Source organism: Quercus lobata, chromosome 2 (assembly GCF_001633185.2).
Source record: "Quercus lobata isolate SW786 chromosome 2, ValleyOak3.0 Primary Assembly, whole genome shotgun sequence".
Taxonomy (NCBI): Eukaryota; Viridiplantae; Streptophyta; class Magnoliopsida; order Fagales; family Fagaceae; genus Quercus; species Quercus lobata.
The window spans coordinates 50,796,748-50,811,405 of NC_044905.1; the positions used below are offsets into that span (position 1 = coordinate 50,796,748).

A 14,658-nucleotide genomic window follows, 5' to 3' on the forward strand; every position below is an offset into this window, starting at 1 on the left:
TTTAGATACTATCTAATAAATTTTCTTACCTATAGGGTTTTAGGGGAGTCCAAATCTTCTATCCCACTCTTCCTGTTCCAATATATACTCCACAAATAAATACATGCCACATGTCTATCTAATTTATTAAATGCTAAATTCATGCCTTCTATTATTTCAATTTCCTAAAATAAATAAATAAATAATAGAAAGTATAAATTTAGTATTTAATAAATTAGATGGATATGTGGCATGTTTTTATTTGTGGAGTAGTGGAACAGGAAGAGTGGAATAAAAGATTTGAACTCGTTTTAGGGATAAGAAATTTTTCGACTTGCCAATGTCATTTTTTGATTATTGAATTCTTCTTAAAAGCTACCCAAAATGAGCCATGTATAGTTCTATTAAATATGACATTGTCACTTTTATCACACAAACTTGCAAAGGATCATAAATCAATAATATCATGTCTATACCTAGCACAACCACGCACCCTTAGTGTAGTGGTCACTCCACAAGAATAAGTGTATATGTGGAGTGTGGGGGGTTAAGTCCGGAGTTCAAGTCTTTAAGAGAAAGCTTCACATAAATATACACTTAGATTAAGTTAGAGTAGAATTTATACGTTATATATAAAATAAAATAAAATAATAATTAAAAAAAAAAAAATCTATACCTGGCACAATTTAAGGTATGAAGTATGATGTGCCACAACTTATAACCTCCAGTGCTAAGAAAAACACAGCCAGTTGATTTTTGTTTTTCCAAGTTCATTTTCTTTTCCATTAATCAATTTTCCAAGATATTTTATCAATCTACGGATAATAGACCAATAGTTGTTGGAATTGAATAAACCGATTCTATTCGAATCTTCAATGAAATCAAAATGCAATTGGTCTGTGCTTGTAGTGAAAGCCGGGCTCCTCTTTTGTCACAACATATAGCGTTTCCCGCGGAAGCCAGAGGTCCCACATACTGGAGAATATGTTTCAAGTTTCAACACTGTAGCTTTCGAGTCAATTGTGACTCTTAATGTTCAAAGTCTTCGTCTTCAACTGCTCCGTAGAAAAATTTTCCCAAGAAGTGATGTGACTCTTCTATGTTTTCCTTATTTTCCCTCAAACTACCAAACTCAAATAGTTCATTTCATCCATCACTTCTCCCCCAACAAAAATGAATTCTGGGTTTTTATTTCGGTATCCCCCTCTTGTTATTTTCTTCATCACAATCTTGGTTTTCGTCCAAATTCCTGTGTTTTTATGCTATGATTTGTATGCGAGTTGTAACAATAAGTACCACTGCGGGGACATCGCTAACGTTGATTATCCGTTCTGGGGAGCTGGCCGAGTGCGTGGTTGTGGCAAACCAGATTTGTTTCTCAATTGTACTCGTAACATCACTTTGATTGAAATGAGGAACGTAACATACCGCGTTTTTAGTGTTAACATGACCACCAGAAGCCTCAAAATTGCCAGAGAGGACTACTACTCGGGCGGAATTTGTTCACCAAAGTCCGTGAATACCACCCTTGATTCCAATTTTTTTGTTTACAGTTCTGGCTACGCAAATATTACGCTCGTCTATGGCTGTCCTCCTTCAACCACGCCCGAATTGTTTGGTTGTCTAGGAATTGGTGTACCTGAAATTAATGGTCCTGGTATATGTAAGGGTCCAACTGTTTTCGTTCCAGTTCCTACAATGATTGGAGATATTTGGAATGTGTCCAAAATGGAAGAGGTACTGAGAGAGGGATTTGAGGTGAAAGTGGAAAGAGGATAAGTCTTGTAGTGACGCCGATACGAATCAAACTACTTGCTTCTCCCAAAAGCCTCAAGGTACGTACAAATTCCCTTGCCAGCAAAAATTGGTTCTAATTAATGTTGTATCTTCAGTCTTCACACATTATTTTCACAACCAAGACCACCATCATATCATTTCTAAACCATTACCAGACTAGTAACAAGCCAATGACTGAAATCTTTCTACATCTAGTCCACCAAATACCAGTAAGCAAATCTTTTTTTGTTTATTTTTTTGATAAGCAAATCAGTCACAAAATCACCCGCTCAAATTATGAGTCCAAGGACCATAATATGATGTTATCGGTTCTAGTACTGTATGGCTTGACATTTCTGCTGTATTTTTTCTTGTTCAAAACGATAGGTTTCATTTACATTGAGGAAAAATGACATGACAGTGAAAATTCTTCAATGGGAGCAATAACTGGGCATTTAAACACTAAAATCAGAATCGTAACTTTTTGGCAGGCCTATATATTGAACAAATATCATAATACTTTTTAGTACTGATATTTTTTAATAGAATACTTCTTTATTTATCAAAAAAATAAAAATAAAAATCAGGGCTCTAACACTAACACCTCTTAATAGTTTGCAACACCTCTTTATGCAATAGCTTTACTTACAGTAGAGTCTAGAGACAGATTCAAGTTAAGTGATAGACTTGACTGAAATAGCGTTATTCTCTGGATTTAGAGGGTTTTTTTTTTTTTTTTTTTTTTTTTTTATCTTTAAATATATATTGGAATAGTGTAACAAACGAACAAGCCACTTGCAACTCTTATTCAGGAAAAAAAATTAAAAAAAAAAAAAAAAAAAATAGTCCCAAGTAACAACAAAAAAATTTTGTCCAAACAACAACTCCTTAAATTTATACAATACAAATTCCTAAAGTTGCTCGGTATAGGTTGAGTAAAGTTTATAGTTAATAAACTTATGTTTAATTTATCAACAAAAAAAAAAACTTATGTTTTGTCTTTTGGATTAAAATATTAACAAATACGCTATCTTAGACTTAATTAATTAGTGGCATGCTTAGCAATTTGTTAATAAAATTAAAGGCGCAACATTCACACGGCACAGTACACATTGTTGAACGTCTAATGCAGATAGATGCAATTAGTAAATGTCAAGAACTTCTGATTTTATAATTTGAGGTTGTTGGTGGGTGAGTTGGAATCATTATTTTTCTTAACTTAATTGCTTAAAATTTTCGTTCCTTTTATCTATTTGTCTTATCTATTTCATTGAATGGTCCACTATTGTTTTTGGTCAATTTTGTAATTTGTGTGTTTGTTCATTAAGCACTATGGCATTGTCAATCTTACTAAATAGATTTCCTTTTTTGTCTTGTTTTCTTTTTACTTGGCAATAATACTAAGTCAACCTGTTAGAATTCTAATGGACATATAATGAGATCATAATCATAACTTTAATTTGATTTAAAGGGCTCTTTGATTTGAAAGGGATCATATATGATTTCTAAAACTCAAACGAACGTTGAATTCTATTTTTAATGGATGATTTCATTGCAATATATTAAGAAAAGTTGTTTTAAGTAGTTTCATTTGTTGACGTTTTGTTAATAATAAATGGATATTAGTTTTAATTTTTTTTTTTTAATTCATATTTCAACTCACCCAACTTCCCCCACAATTGAAATCTTGGCTTTGTCCTTGTCTCCAACCCACTACGGGTCAAGGTCCAAACCCCATTCCCCATCTGATTTGCTCTACAGATCAAATAAAACCCGATCCATTCAAGGTTAATCAAGATAGGTAGCTACGGGACAAGCTTATATTGCCATCTGCATATCAATCCAAAATATATTATCTTTTTTTTTTTTTTTTTTTTTATCATAACCCAGATGTATTTTTATTGTATGGGCTAGACCTTGATGACCTGTGCGTGGGCCCAATGCAATTTATTTATGGAGATGAGTATGCAGGCCAACTCTTTGAGCTTCAAAACTATGCAATCTAGATTAAATACAAAGAAATAACAAATCACCTCTATTCTGCTGAGAAAAGAATTGTTAGGTATGATAAAGATTCTTATTTATGTCTCCTCAGGCTGACCGAGGAATGATTTCATACATGCGTTACAACCTACAGACAATATTTCTTTTCTCTAATTTTTCCGATCCCTACCCTTTTTTTTTGGGGAGGGGGGTGGTTCTTCCTCCTTTTATAGCCATCTAGGTTCACATCTCAGCCTTTCACTTGGAGGGCTGTTAATCTTTTCTTGGATACTTGTTGCATCACTGTTTTGTTGGTGGTGTTAGAGTAAGATACAAGCTATGAGGGTAATGTTCAAGAGTCATTTTGCCATTAATGCAACAGGTTGAGTTGTTGCAAAGCACTTGATGTAGAGGTGATGGTTGCTTTATCTGGAAGTTTTCTTCCCTCTTTTGTCTGTACGTCACCATGGTCCTCTTCGGCTTCCAATCTTATAATTCTTGTGGCCCCCTTTTGCCTTTTCCAAGGGGCAACTATTGCTTAGCCTCCTCAGGTGAGTTGTAACCCTCAGTTCTTCTGATCCGTCGAGTACATAGGTTGTCTTAGCTGGGCTGGGCCTATTTTGATAACCAGTTGGGCCTGATTATTCCTCAGGTCGGTCTTTTTAAGGGTGCCCTCTCTTCGGCCCCTACAATTACATTATTGCCAATATATACAACACTTCTACTTATGTTGGTTTTAAATTTTTTTTTTTTTTTTTTAAATTAATACTTTCTACTTAGGTTAGATGACATGTCCTTTTCAAAATATAATAAATACAAACAAGTGAGCAACTCCTCTCAAGTTGAAAGGGGTAGTAAAACTATTTGTCTCTCTCTCTCTCAAGACTATAAGTTCCTATTAGAAGCCACAACATTAGTTCTAATTTGATCAATATATTACCAAAGAATAAGTCTGGTACCACAACTTGTGACACAACTTGCCCATGTGGCGAATTATGGTTGGTGGAGGGGTGATGGTGGATCCATGTGGGGACACCCCTCCACTAACCATAACTCACCACATGGGCGATTTGTGCCACAAGTTGTGGCACCAGAACTACTCATTACCAAAAGTAAAAGCTTTGGTCAATAAGTGGACTATCCTGCCGCTGACACACTGTAATTTAAGTATCACTTAAATCTATTAATGAAAATGTAATAAACGGTTGTCCAATTTCTCTTATAAACTGCACATAACAATATAGTAGGGATTTTAAAATTTATTTTTTAGTATAATTGTGGTATGCCTTTGTGTTAAAAGTTAGAACCTCTTTCCCTCTCCCTTGTGTATTCAAAAATAAAAATAAATAAATAAACAATATAGTAGAGATAATTTCATATAATATTGCTATGGATATGGATATGGTAGAAATAACTCTCAAGAAGTAATGATGGATCAATACTAAGAGGCAAGTGCAAACCCTTTTTCTATTCTTTTCTTTTAAGTTGTGTAGGGTTTTCTGGTATCTTGTAGTGGGTCTCTCATTGTTATATGTTTGCTTCTTCTTCTTTTCTTTTTTTTCATTTTTCTTTCGTAAGTAATTAGGTGTTTGATACTCTTTGTTCATGGGTCTACTCCTATTTGGTGTGTTAGTTTTTCTAGCGAGTCGTCTCTTTTTTATCCAAAATTATTCAATATTTTAGGGGTAATGCCCCCCGCTCGTGTGAATGATAGACCTTAACATAAAATAAAGAAGTAAAATCCACTAATATGTGAAATGATGAAACATTGTACCCGAAACTAAAGTTTCTTTTTGATACATATATAGCACAAGAAATGAAAATACATTTACGTTACAACATTGATACACTTTTACTATGTCGCTTTACCACTTTAGGTGTCTTACCTTCCTCAAGGGAGTACCACAATTCTTCTTCTATTATGGAATACAGATTATAAAATCACCAAGTTGCTTCCAATAAATGCCATAGGTCTTTTATTCTTGGTTTGATTCCTTAATGGCCTGTTTGGATGGAGGGGGAGTGGAGGGGAGTAGAGTAGAGTTGGCTAAAAATAAGCTAATTTTGTACTAAACTTACTCTACTCTACTCTACTCTACTCCCCCTCCCTCCCCCTAAATCCAAACGGACCATAAATTTGTGTAAGAAAGAGCACGTAGATCTTAAAAAGGATCAACAAGTGTGTGGCTACACATGGCACAATATTGCAAGTCAAACGAAACCGGTTTCAGTTGTTAGGCTAGCTTGAATATCGAAATTCAATTGAGCCATATAATTAATGGACGGTGTGAGAGAACCATTCCCACCTAAAAAGTAGAGACCAACATATTCTTTTCATACCTGTCCTATAAAAAGATTGATCTAGTGTCTTGGCATAATTAATTTTGCCAACTTATTTTACTATTTAATTATTTTTGTTACTATTTATGAGTCTCACTGCACTTTTTGGTACTATTCATGGGTCCCACTATACTATTTCAACTTTTACTTTTATCTATAGTATTTTCAGCAAAACGTTTTCAATTTCAGCAAAATAAGCAGATCTCAAACATACTCCTAATTCTTACTTGTTGCTTATATCTTTTGTATTTTTATTTTTTTTTCCGTTGACTTTTTTTCTCTCCCTTTTTTTTTTTTCGGTGTTTTGGCTGGGCAAAATCGGCCATTTACCACTTATTGTAGAAATTATTAGAAACATACCACTGTTTGCAAAATAAGTAGCAAAATCCCACTTTTTGAAACTCGAGTTCATGAAATTTGAGTTTGCTGTGTAAATCGAGTTTTAAACACTCAAGTTTCATAAAAAAAATTTGTGCTTACATGGATTTTTTTATTGAAAAAATGCCACATGGAACTCAAGCTTGGTAAACTCGAGTTCCATGCAACACAATACTCGAGCTTACCAAGCTCGAGTTCTTTGTAAATACAAAACTTAAGCGTAATGCTTTTTTTTTTTTCTTCTATGGTACTCGAGCTTACCAAGCTCAAGTTCCTTGTGTGGAACTCGAGTTTGATAAGCTCGAGTTCCTTGTACTTTTTTTTTTTTTGATAATCAACAAATAAACATAAACATAAACATAAGTTGTTTTTTTTCATTTGAACGCACAAACATATGTTTTTATTTATTTAAATAGAAGCATTACAAAATATAGAAATTTTAATTTCAAAATATTAATTTTTAGGCCACTCATCTAGGGGTGTTTACGGTGCGGTGCAGTGTGGTTTAAAGTTTAGCCAAAACCATAACCGCACCGCACCTCATTTTTGCGGTCACATATATGGTGCGGTGTATAAGATGCAATTTGAATGATTTGAAATTGATATATATTTCAAATTTTGGGCTTTTTCTACCCAACCCAAAACTAATTTTTCCCTTTATTTTGGTCCAAGTTTTAAACTATTGAGCTAGTTTTTTAACCTCTACTTTTCCTTTTTTTTGCGGCTTTCTTAAAACACTTGCGTATTTATTCAAACTTTTTTTTCTTTCGGCAAATACTGAGGCCCTATTAATCATACTCCATCTAACTAATACCATTATTAATATTAAAAATAATTAAATATATTAATATATAGAGAAGGTGCGGTGCGGTGCGGTTTGTGCGGTTTTCTTATTATAAAACCGCAAACTGCACTGCACCATGCGGTGTGGTGCAGTGTGATGCACTATTACTTGCGGTGCGGTGTGGTTCTGCTTTTTTCCGAGCGGTTTGGTGAACACCCCTAACTCATATCCCTTGTTCATTCATTTTTAACACGCTCATAAATTTCAAACTTCTCAAAAGCATTATGGTTAAATGATTGATAAGTATTGCAGAAAGAGTGGACCACTTGGATATAAAGAAGAACTTACATCTTACCACGTCTGGATATGTAAGTTCTTTGACTTGCAGTGTTTCTAAGAGGAATGTAAAAGAATTTTTCTTGTACATCTAAATGTTTGGTTGATGATGTGAAAGTTGCTTTGGCAACTTTTTTTCTTGGCGAGTTGTAGCACACCATGTTTAGATATCGTTCACTGTTTTCTCATAAAACACCTCGTAAATGGCCGATTTGGCTGCCCTTCATATTATTATTATTTAATATGAATGCTTCTTCCCTTCATATTATTTATTGTTCTCTATATCTTCTAGTTTTTCCATATGGCAAACTCCAAAATCCCTCAATTATTTATTGTTCCCTATATCTTCCAATTTTTCCATATGGAAAACTCCAAAATCCCTCATATTACTTTGCCATTTTCGCCTCCTAGACCTATCAAGCAATACAACCAATTTCATGTTTCCTCTGGAATTAAACCACATTATTAGGAGGATTAAAAAGTAATAAGCATGAAACGCGAGTCTTTTTTTTTTTTTTTTTTTTTGATAAAAAACATGAACTATTCATTCATATGAAAGAGATACATCAGTGAAAGCCAACAAAACAACTGGGAGAAAACAAACAAACTATGCACCCCCTCCCCCATGAACCCAAGAGCCCATCTAAATTCTTGTGCTTGCATATTACAATTTTGGGGCTTCTTTCCTTGGGCTCTAGCAACCCTTTTTAAAGGAGTATTGGTGGGCTCATAACAGGGAGAGGGAGTACTTATGGGAAAATTGCAGGGAGATTTTTAGGCCTCAGAGGGAAATAAAAGTAAGCCCAAAACCGAAGCTTTGACTTCTGCACGGAGGACCCTTGGGAAACACGAGAGAGCATGTCTGAAGAGGGCGCTAGGCTCAAGGGGCAGACCAGACAGCACACCTGACCTGCTGCCTTGCCGCTGGTTCATGTTGTTGGAGCATGTGCAATTTGACAAAGCAACTGAGTGCCTCGCTCGCTCCGTACCCCTACTCGCTAGACTCACCAGACTCCGTACACCGGCACCATCAACCTTTCCTTCCTCCGCCGGTCCACTTCTGCTAGCAACTCCATGTTTCACAAAAACCCTCGCACAACCACAATATTCTCTAATCCAATCCCCAAAAAGCCAAAGACGGCTGGACTTACCTTGGAACCCCAAACGATGCTTCTCACCAAGACCCACAAAAACACAGATAAAGCCAAAGAAGGGAAGCCATTTCATATGAACACAAGATCTGAACATAAGTTGGAGGACCTTTATTCCCCTATCTACAGGTTTTAGATCTGAACCTATCCTCCAGAAAAACGGACTTACCTTGATGAGAAACGGACAAACCATAGATCCGAAACCCAGGTTCGATCGCAAGGTTGAAACGGCGACTTCATCTTCCTTATCTGTAAGTTGAAAATGCTGAAAGCCCCCAGTGATTGCAAGATTCATGATGCTAAGGAGTTTTAATCAGACCTTGTGGGCTACAAAGACTCAGAGAAGGAACCCATATAGACGGAGGGAGAGAACTTGTACTAAAACCAAGAGAAAAGAACTCCTACAGAGGGAGAGAGAAAGGTAAAGCTATGTGAAACGCGAGTCATTTGAGTCTAACCTTGTTGACTTTGATCATAGTATGTGTAATATGACGAGGATGTATTTGTTAGACGTAAAATATATATATATATATATATATATATATATATAGAGAGAGAGAGAGAGAGAGAGAGAGAGAGAGAGAGATCTGACTTGGGTAGGCAATCTAGATATCGTGCAAGGACCGCTTGTAAATATTTAGATCTATCTGTTGGGTGTGCTACACCATGTTCCAGCCCACACTTTGTCTTAGCTCATTAAATGAGTTTGTTGGACAAATGCTGAGAAGTCAGCAAAGTGAAATGGGATCGCTGGAGAAGCTTGTCCGAAAGAGAAGAGTTAGGTTCATCTTTTCCTCAATTATATACAAAAGTCCAACAACATTTATGAAGGGATGTACAAAAGTCAAGCCACATAAATGATTATGTGATGTTAAACTTGTGCCATACACGTTGGAAGGAAGAAAGAAAAGAAAGAAGTAAAAGGCATGGTCATTCGGGTATGGGAGAGCTGAAGAAAAGAAATTGGTTGATGGCATTTAATGTGACTTGATGTGAAGAGTGTGAAAGGGAGAAAAGAAGGAAAAGATGTAGAAATAAAGGTAGAGGCCATTCAGCCATTTGGGCAGAGGAAAGAAAAGAAGTGAAGTCCCAAAGTGTGAGGACTAGTGCAGTCTTGAAGAGCTGCGTGAGTGAGAGCAAGCAAAAGAGAATAGAAAAATAGAGAAAGAGAAAATATACAGTGAGGAAGAGAACAGTGAGTGAAAAGAAAAAGAGATTTTTTTTTTCTCAAGTTGTATCTCTAAGAAAAAAAGATTATTCGGAGTTTGTCCCGTGGTTTTTCCCATCAAAGAGAAAGGGTTTCCACGTAAATTTTTGTGTTTTTGTGTGATTGTGCTTCCGCTATGCTTGCTAAAATTTATTCACAATAATATAGAATTTTTCCCAACACTATCAACATATATACTGGACTAGGTCACCTAATACTGAATTGACCCATAGTAGTAAGGTTCCAAACAGAAGCTTCTCTTTGAAATTTTTTACCCTCCCATTTTTCAATGGCCACTAATTCTACCATGATGTTTGACAAGAAATAAAAAACATAACACTTCCACCATCTTTTTTTTTCAACCCAATTGCTCGCAATATCTCTTCAATCCTCTCTCTCTCTCTCTCTCTCTCTCTCTCTCTCTCTCAAGATGCATCCCCATCTCTTCCCAGCCATCACTCTGTCCTCGATGATAATAGCCATAACCTTAATCCATTGTCCAACATCCTTGCGCGCAGAAGATGAGCAATACCTCAACTGCAGCGCACCATTAAATTGTAGCGGCTTGACCGACCTCAGTTATCCTTTTTGGGGATTGAATCGGCCAGAATATTGTGGTCACCCAAGTTTTCAGTTAGATTGCAGCAATGATGCCCCGCGAATCAATATCTCAAACATCAATTACAGCATCCTTGAGGTCAATAAAACTTTGCAGACTCTCAGGGTTGCTAGGCCGGATTACTGGGACACGATTTGCCCTTCTGTGCTTGTTAATACCACCATAGATTTCACCCTATTTTCCTATAATACTTCAGATGCGAACCTGACACTCTATTATCAATGCCCTGTCCCTTTAGTTCCTATTACATCTCTGATCAGTACTAGCGTTCTTCAGTTTAACTGCACCATAAACAATACAAATTTTTTCAATTACTGTTCCCCGAACATCTACTCTCCGGATTTATCCTCAATTAGTAACTCAATCGGCGCATGCAACTACTGGGTCAATGTTCCAGTTCTGCTACCAACACCTGTGATTGCTACAACTCAAGATGCAGTAAAAGCAGTTATTGATGGCGGCTTCATGTTGACTTGGAATGCAAGTAATCCCCAGTGTGATACATGCCTTGGGGCCGGAGGGCTTTGTGGTTCTGACCCAAACACAAGTGCATTTGCTTGCCACTGTCAAAACGGGACTTTTGTATCCGGGTGTGCTGGACCTGTATCATCATCAAGTAAGCATGAATTTTTGCTGTCATTCGTTCTTATTTCATTTCTTGTCTAGTTTTCTATGCCGTTTAAATGCTCAGTTACTAGCATCTATATTGGTAGCTGCCTTCTGCTCCTCTCATTTTTTTGCTTTAGCGTGAGCGCTTTACTGGAAATAAGTGCTCCTCAGCAGCTAGCCTAACTACAACTAACATAGTTTTCATAGACTAGAGGATTAAGATCAAAAGTTTAGGAAAAACTCCGATCTTGTTTTCCGGCAAATATAGCATCCATGGTTAGTGTTAGAAGTATGTGATTAAATGATTAAATTTATCATATCTCAATAGTTTAAGTTTTTGGGAGAATCGGTAATTTAACAATTAGGATGTTTGATCTAACTACTTAGATAGGATCAAAACCAAGTCAAGTTGTGGGATAACATTTATTAAGGATTACACTTTAGACACTGACGTCCTCTAGCAGCAATTATATGCTGTAGCACTGTGGGCCAAATTGTGCTAGGCTTAATCTGGGATTACAAAACTGATTAACCTATTCTAGGATTTTGAATTTTCAACGTATACAACTGTTCCTTGACCGAATACCAATTATCAACCGTCTATGAATTTTGTTTTGTGTATTTGGGTGCTCTTGATAGAACTCAATCGTCTATCAATTTAGTCCATTAGAGTCCGAAATTTTCTCCTATTCCCATTTGAAAATCCTAATCAACCCTGTCTATCAATTTTGGTCTCTATCTATTTGGATGTTCGTGATAAAACTTTTCAATACATTTAAATAAAGTATATAATCCCACACACATTGCAATGGATTTTTTCTTTTTTTAATTCAAATAATTAACATGTTTATCTCTGTTTATGAGTGTTATAAGCTATTTCTAACCTTTTCTATATAATAATAATAATATTAAATACTAACTACAATTTTAGTCTGTTAATATTTTCAAACCAATTCAAAATAAAATTGACAAAGTTGATGAACAATCAAGTTAGTTCAAGATTTATTTGACTTCAAAGATTAAAAAATGTATTTGGAAAAGGCTAACGACCTTGCCAATATTGTTGGCAGTCCGTACTTGTCCTCTTCCATTATTTCTATATGACTTAATCCTCTAGCTGTCTGAGTTGCAATATCTCTTTGTTTTCCGGGTTAAATCTTGTGGTTTACTTCTTTGTCACTTAATAGTATTACGTATTAACAATCACTTCCTATGCACTCACACTGATATTATGTTTGTACTATAGGATCATTTTCCAAGCTGAAGCGTGAAGTTGTCATAGGTATGTAGTATAATCATTAAAAATTTGTTAGATGAAAACTGGGTTATCATTGGTTGCATATGACAAAGTTTCCTTTCTTTAACAACAGGCATTACGGCTGCTATGCTTGGGACTATAGTAGTCTGTATCATAATATGCTGCCTTAGAAGAGAACAATTGAATAAGGCATTGATCTTTAGGAGGACAGCAAGGAAAAACGATGAAAATGTCAAGTCATTTATATTGAATTATGGTTCACTTGCTCCCAAGCACTATAGTTATGCAGAGATCAAGAAGATGACCAACTCATTCATAAACAAACTAGGCCAAGGAGGATATAGCAGTGTATACAAAGGAAAGCTGCCAGATGGTAAGCTCGTGGCAGTAAAAGTTCTAAGTGAATCCAAAGGCAATGAAGAGGATTTTATTAATGAAGTTGCTAGCATTTGTAGGACTTCTCATGTTAATATAGTCACTCTTTTAGGTTTCAGTTATGAAAAGAACAAGCGAGCTCTAATATATGAATTTATGCCCAATGGATCTCTAGATAAATTCATATATCATCGAGAATCTTCAGCAACAAATTGTCACTTAGAATGGAAAACATTGTACAAAATTGCAGTTGACATTGCTCGTGGACTAGAGTATTTACATCGAGGTTGTAGCACAAGGATTTTGCATTTTGACATAAAGCCTCAGAATATTCTTTTAGATGAAGATTTCAACCCAAAAATCTCTGATTTTGGCCTTGCTAAACTATGCCAAAGAAAAGACAGCATTGTATCAATGATTGGCATGAGAGGAACAGCAGGGTACATTGCCCCAGAAGTATTTAGTCGGAACTTTGGAGGAGTCTCTCACAAGTCTGATGTCTATAGTTATGGAATGCTAGTTCTAGAAATGGTTGGAGGAAGAAAGAATTTTGATGCTGGAGTGTCTAACAGCAGCGAAAAATATTTTCCAGATTGGATTTATAAGGATCTTGAACTAGGTTTGGATGGAAGAACTTGTGGGGTCATCACAGAGGAAAAAGAGACATCAAGTAAGATGATCCTAGTGAGTTTATGGTGCATTCAGACAATTCCAACTGATCGACCATCCATGAATAAGGTGGTAGAGATGTTAGAAGGAACTCTTCATTCCTTACAAATACCCCCAAAGCCTTTCTTGTGTTCACCTAAAGTGTCACCAATGGAGTCTTCTACAACTTCATGAGCCAAAATTAATTCAAAAGAAAAGGTTAGGATCCAGTCTTGGGTGGGAAAAAGAGAAACATTTTTTATCAGTCATTTCATATATTGAATCTTCTATTTTTGTCTTCAATTATACATGATATGTTTCATTTCTGACCATGAAAGCTGATGAGAGTACAGTTTCTCGCTGGTCTTACTTTGTTATCTTAAATTCTTAATATGGATCCAATAATTATAATTTTGTGCTTTCACTTTAAGGTCCCACCGTGGACCAAATAATAGAATTTCATGGCAAAAGGACCTACAGATGGAACCATAGAGGAATGTTTATGTTTCAATGCAAACTCCATAACGATATTCAAGAATTTGTAAAGAAATTTTTAATTCTGAAATGGTAAAGGATTATTATTCTGTATGGTTTCATTATGGGTTCTCATAGTGATATGAAGATGAGATGGATAACAATGATGAGGCTAGAAATGACTTGGGTGCAATGTCCTTGCATCAATGAAGGTTTACTTTCTACATTTTTGGTGCACGTAGAGTTATTAGGTTGAGGCCCAGTTGGTCCAAACCCCCTGTACTCTAGTATTGTTGTATCATGTTGTTCATGAGTTTTTCTTTTTTTTTCTTTTTTGGTTAAACTTTTTTGCAAGTCATGATTTCATTTGTTTCTTAGGATGCATGTAAAACCATATAAAACAATTTCTGTATAATAAACACCACTTTTTTTTTTTTTTTTTGGCGGACTACATATCAAGTCTTAACAAACCCAAATTCGTGGACAAGTAAGAATGGACTGCCAAGGCCACAGATCTCTTTAAAGAGGCCTTATTGCAGCTGACTACTTGTCAGCGTCAATGTTATTAATTCTGTTCTATTTCAGTTGAAACGGCTGAAATATCTCATATCAATTATAAAATCGATAAACTTTAACCCTCTCATTCCATCTTGGCTCAAATTCCAATGATTTTCTAAGCATTTAAGTCATTCCAACCCATATTTAAACTTCAATTTTTTTTTTAAAACAAAGCAAGCATCA

At 35.6% G+C, this 14,658-nt stretch overlaps 1 protein-coding gene across 1 annotated transcript; it reads left to right on the forward strand.

The window, feature by feature from the left end:
• Positions 1–10,342: 10,342 nt before the first annotated feature.
• LOC115975772 (LEAF RUST 10 DISEASE-RESISTANCE LOCUS RECEPTOR-LIKE PROTEIN KINASE-like 2.1) lies at positions 10,343–13,907 on the forward strand. Its single transcript, XM_031096740.1, has 3 exons — positions 10,343–11,169; positions 12,409–12,444; positions 12,533–13,907. Exons 1-3 carry the CDS (start codon positions 10,365–10,367, stop codon positions 13,636–13,638), a joined length of 1,947 nt encoding a protein of 648 aa, XP_030952600.1. The 5' UTR covers positions 10,343–10,364; the 3' UTR covers positions 13,639–13,907.
• Positions 13,908–14,658: the final 751 nt, after the last annotated feature.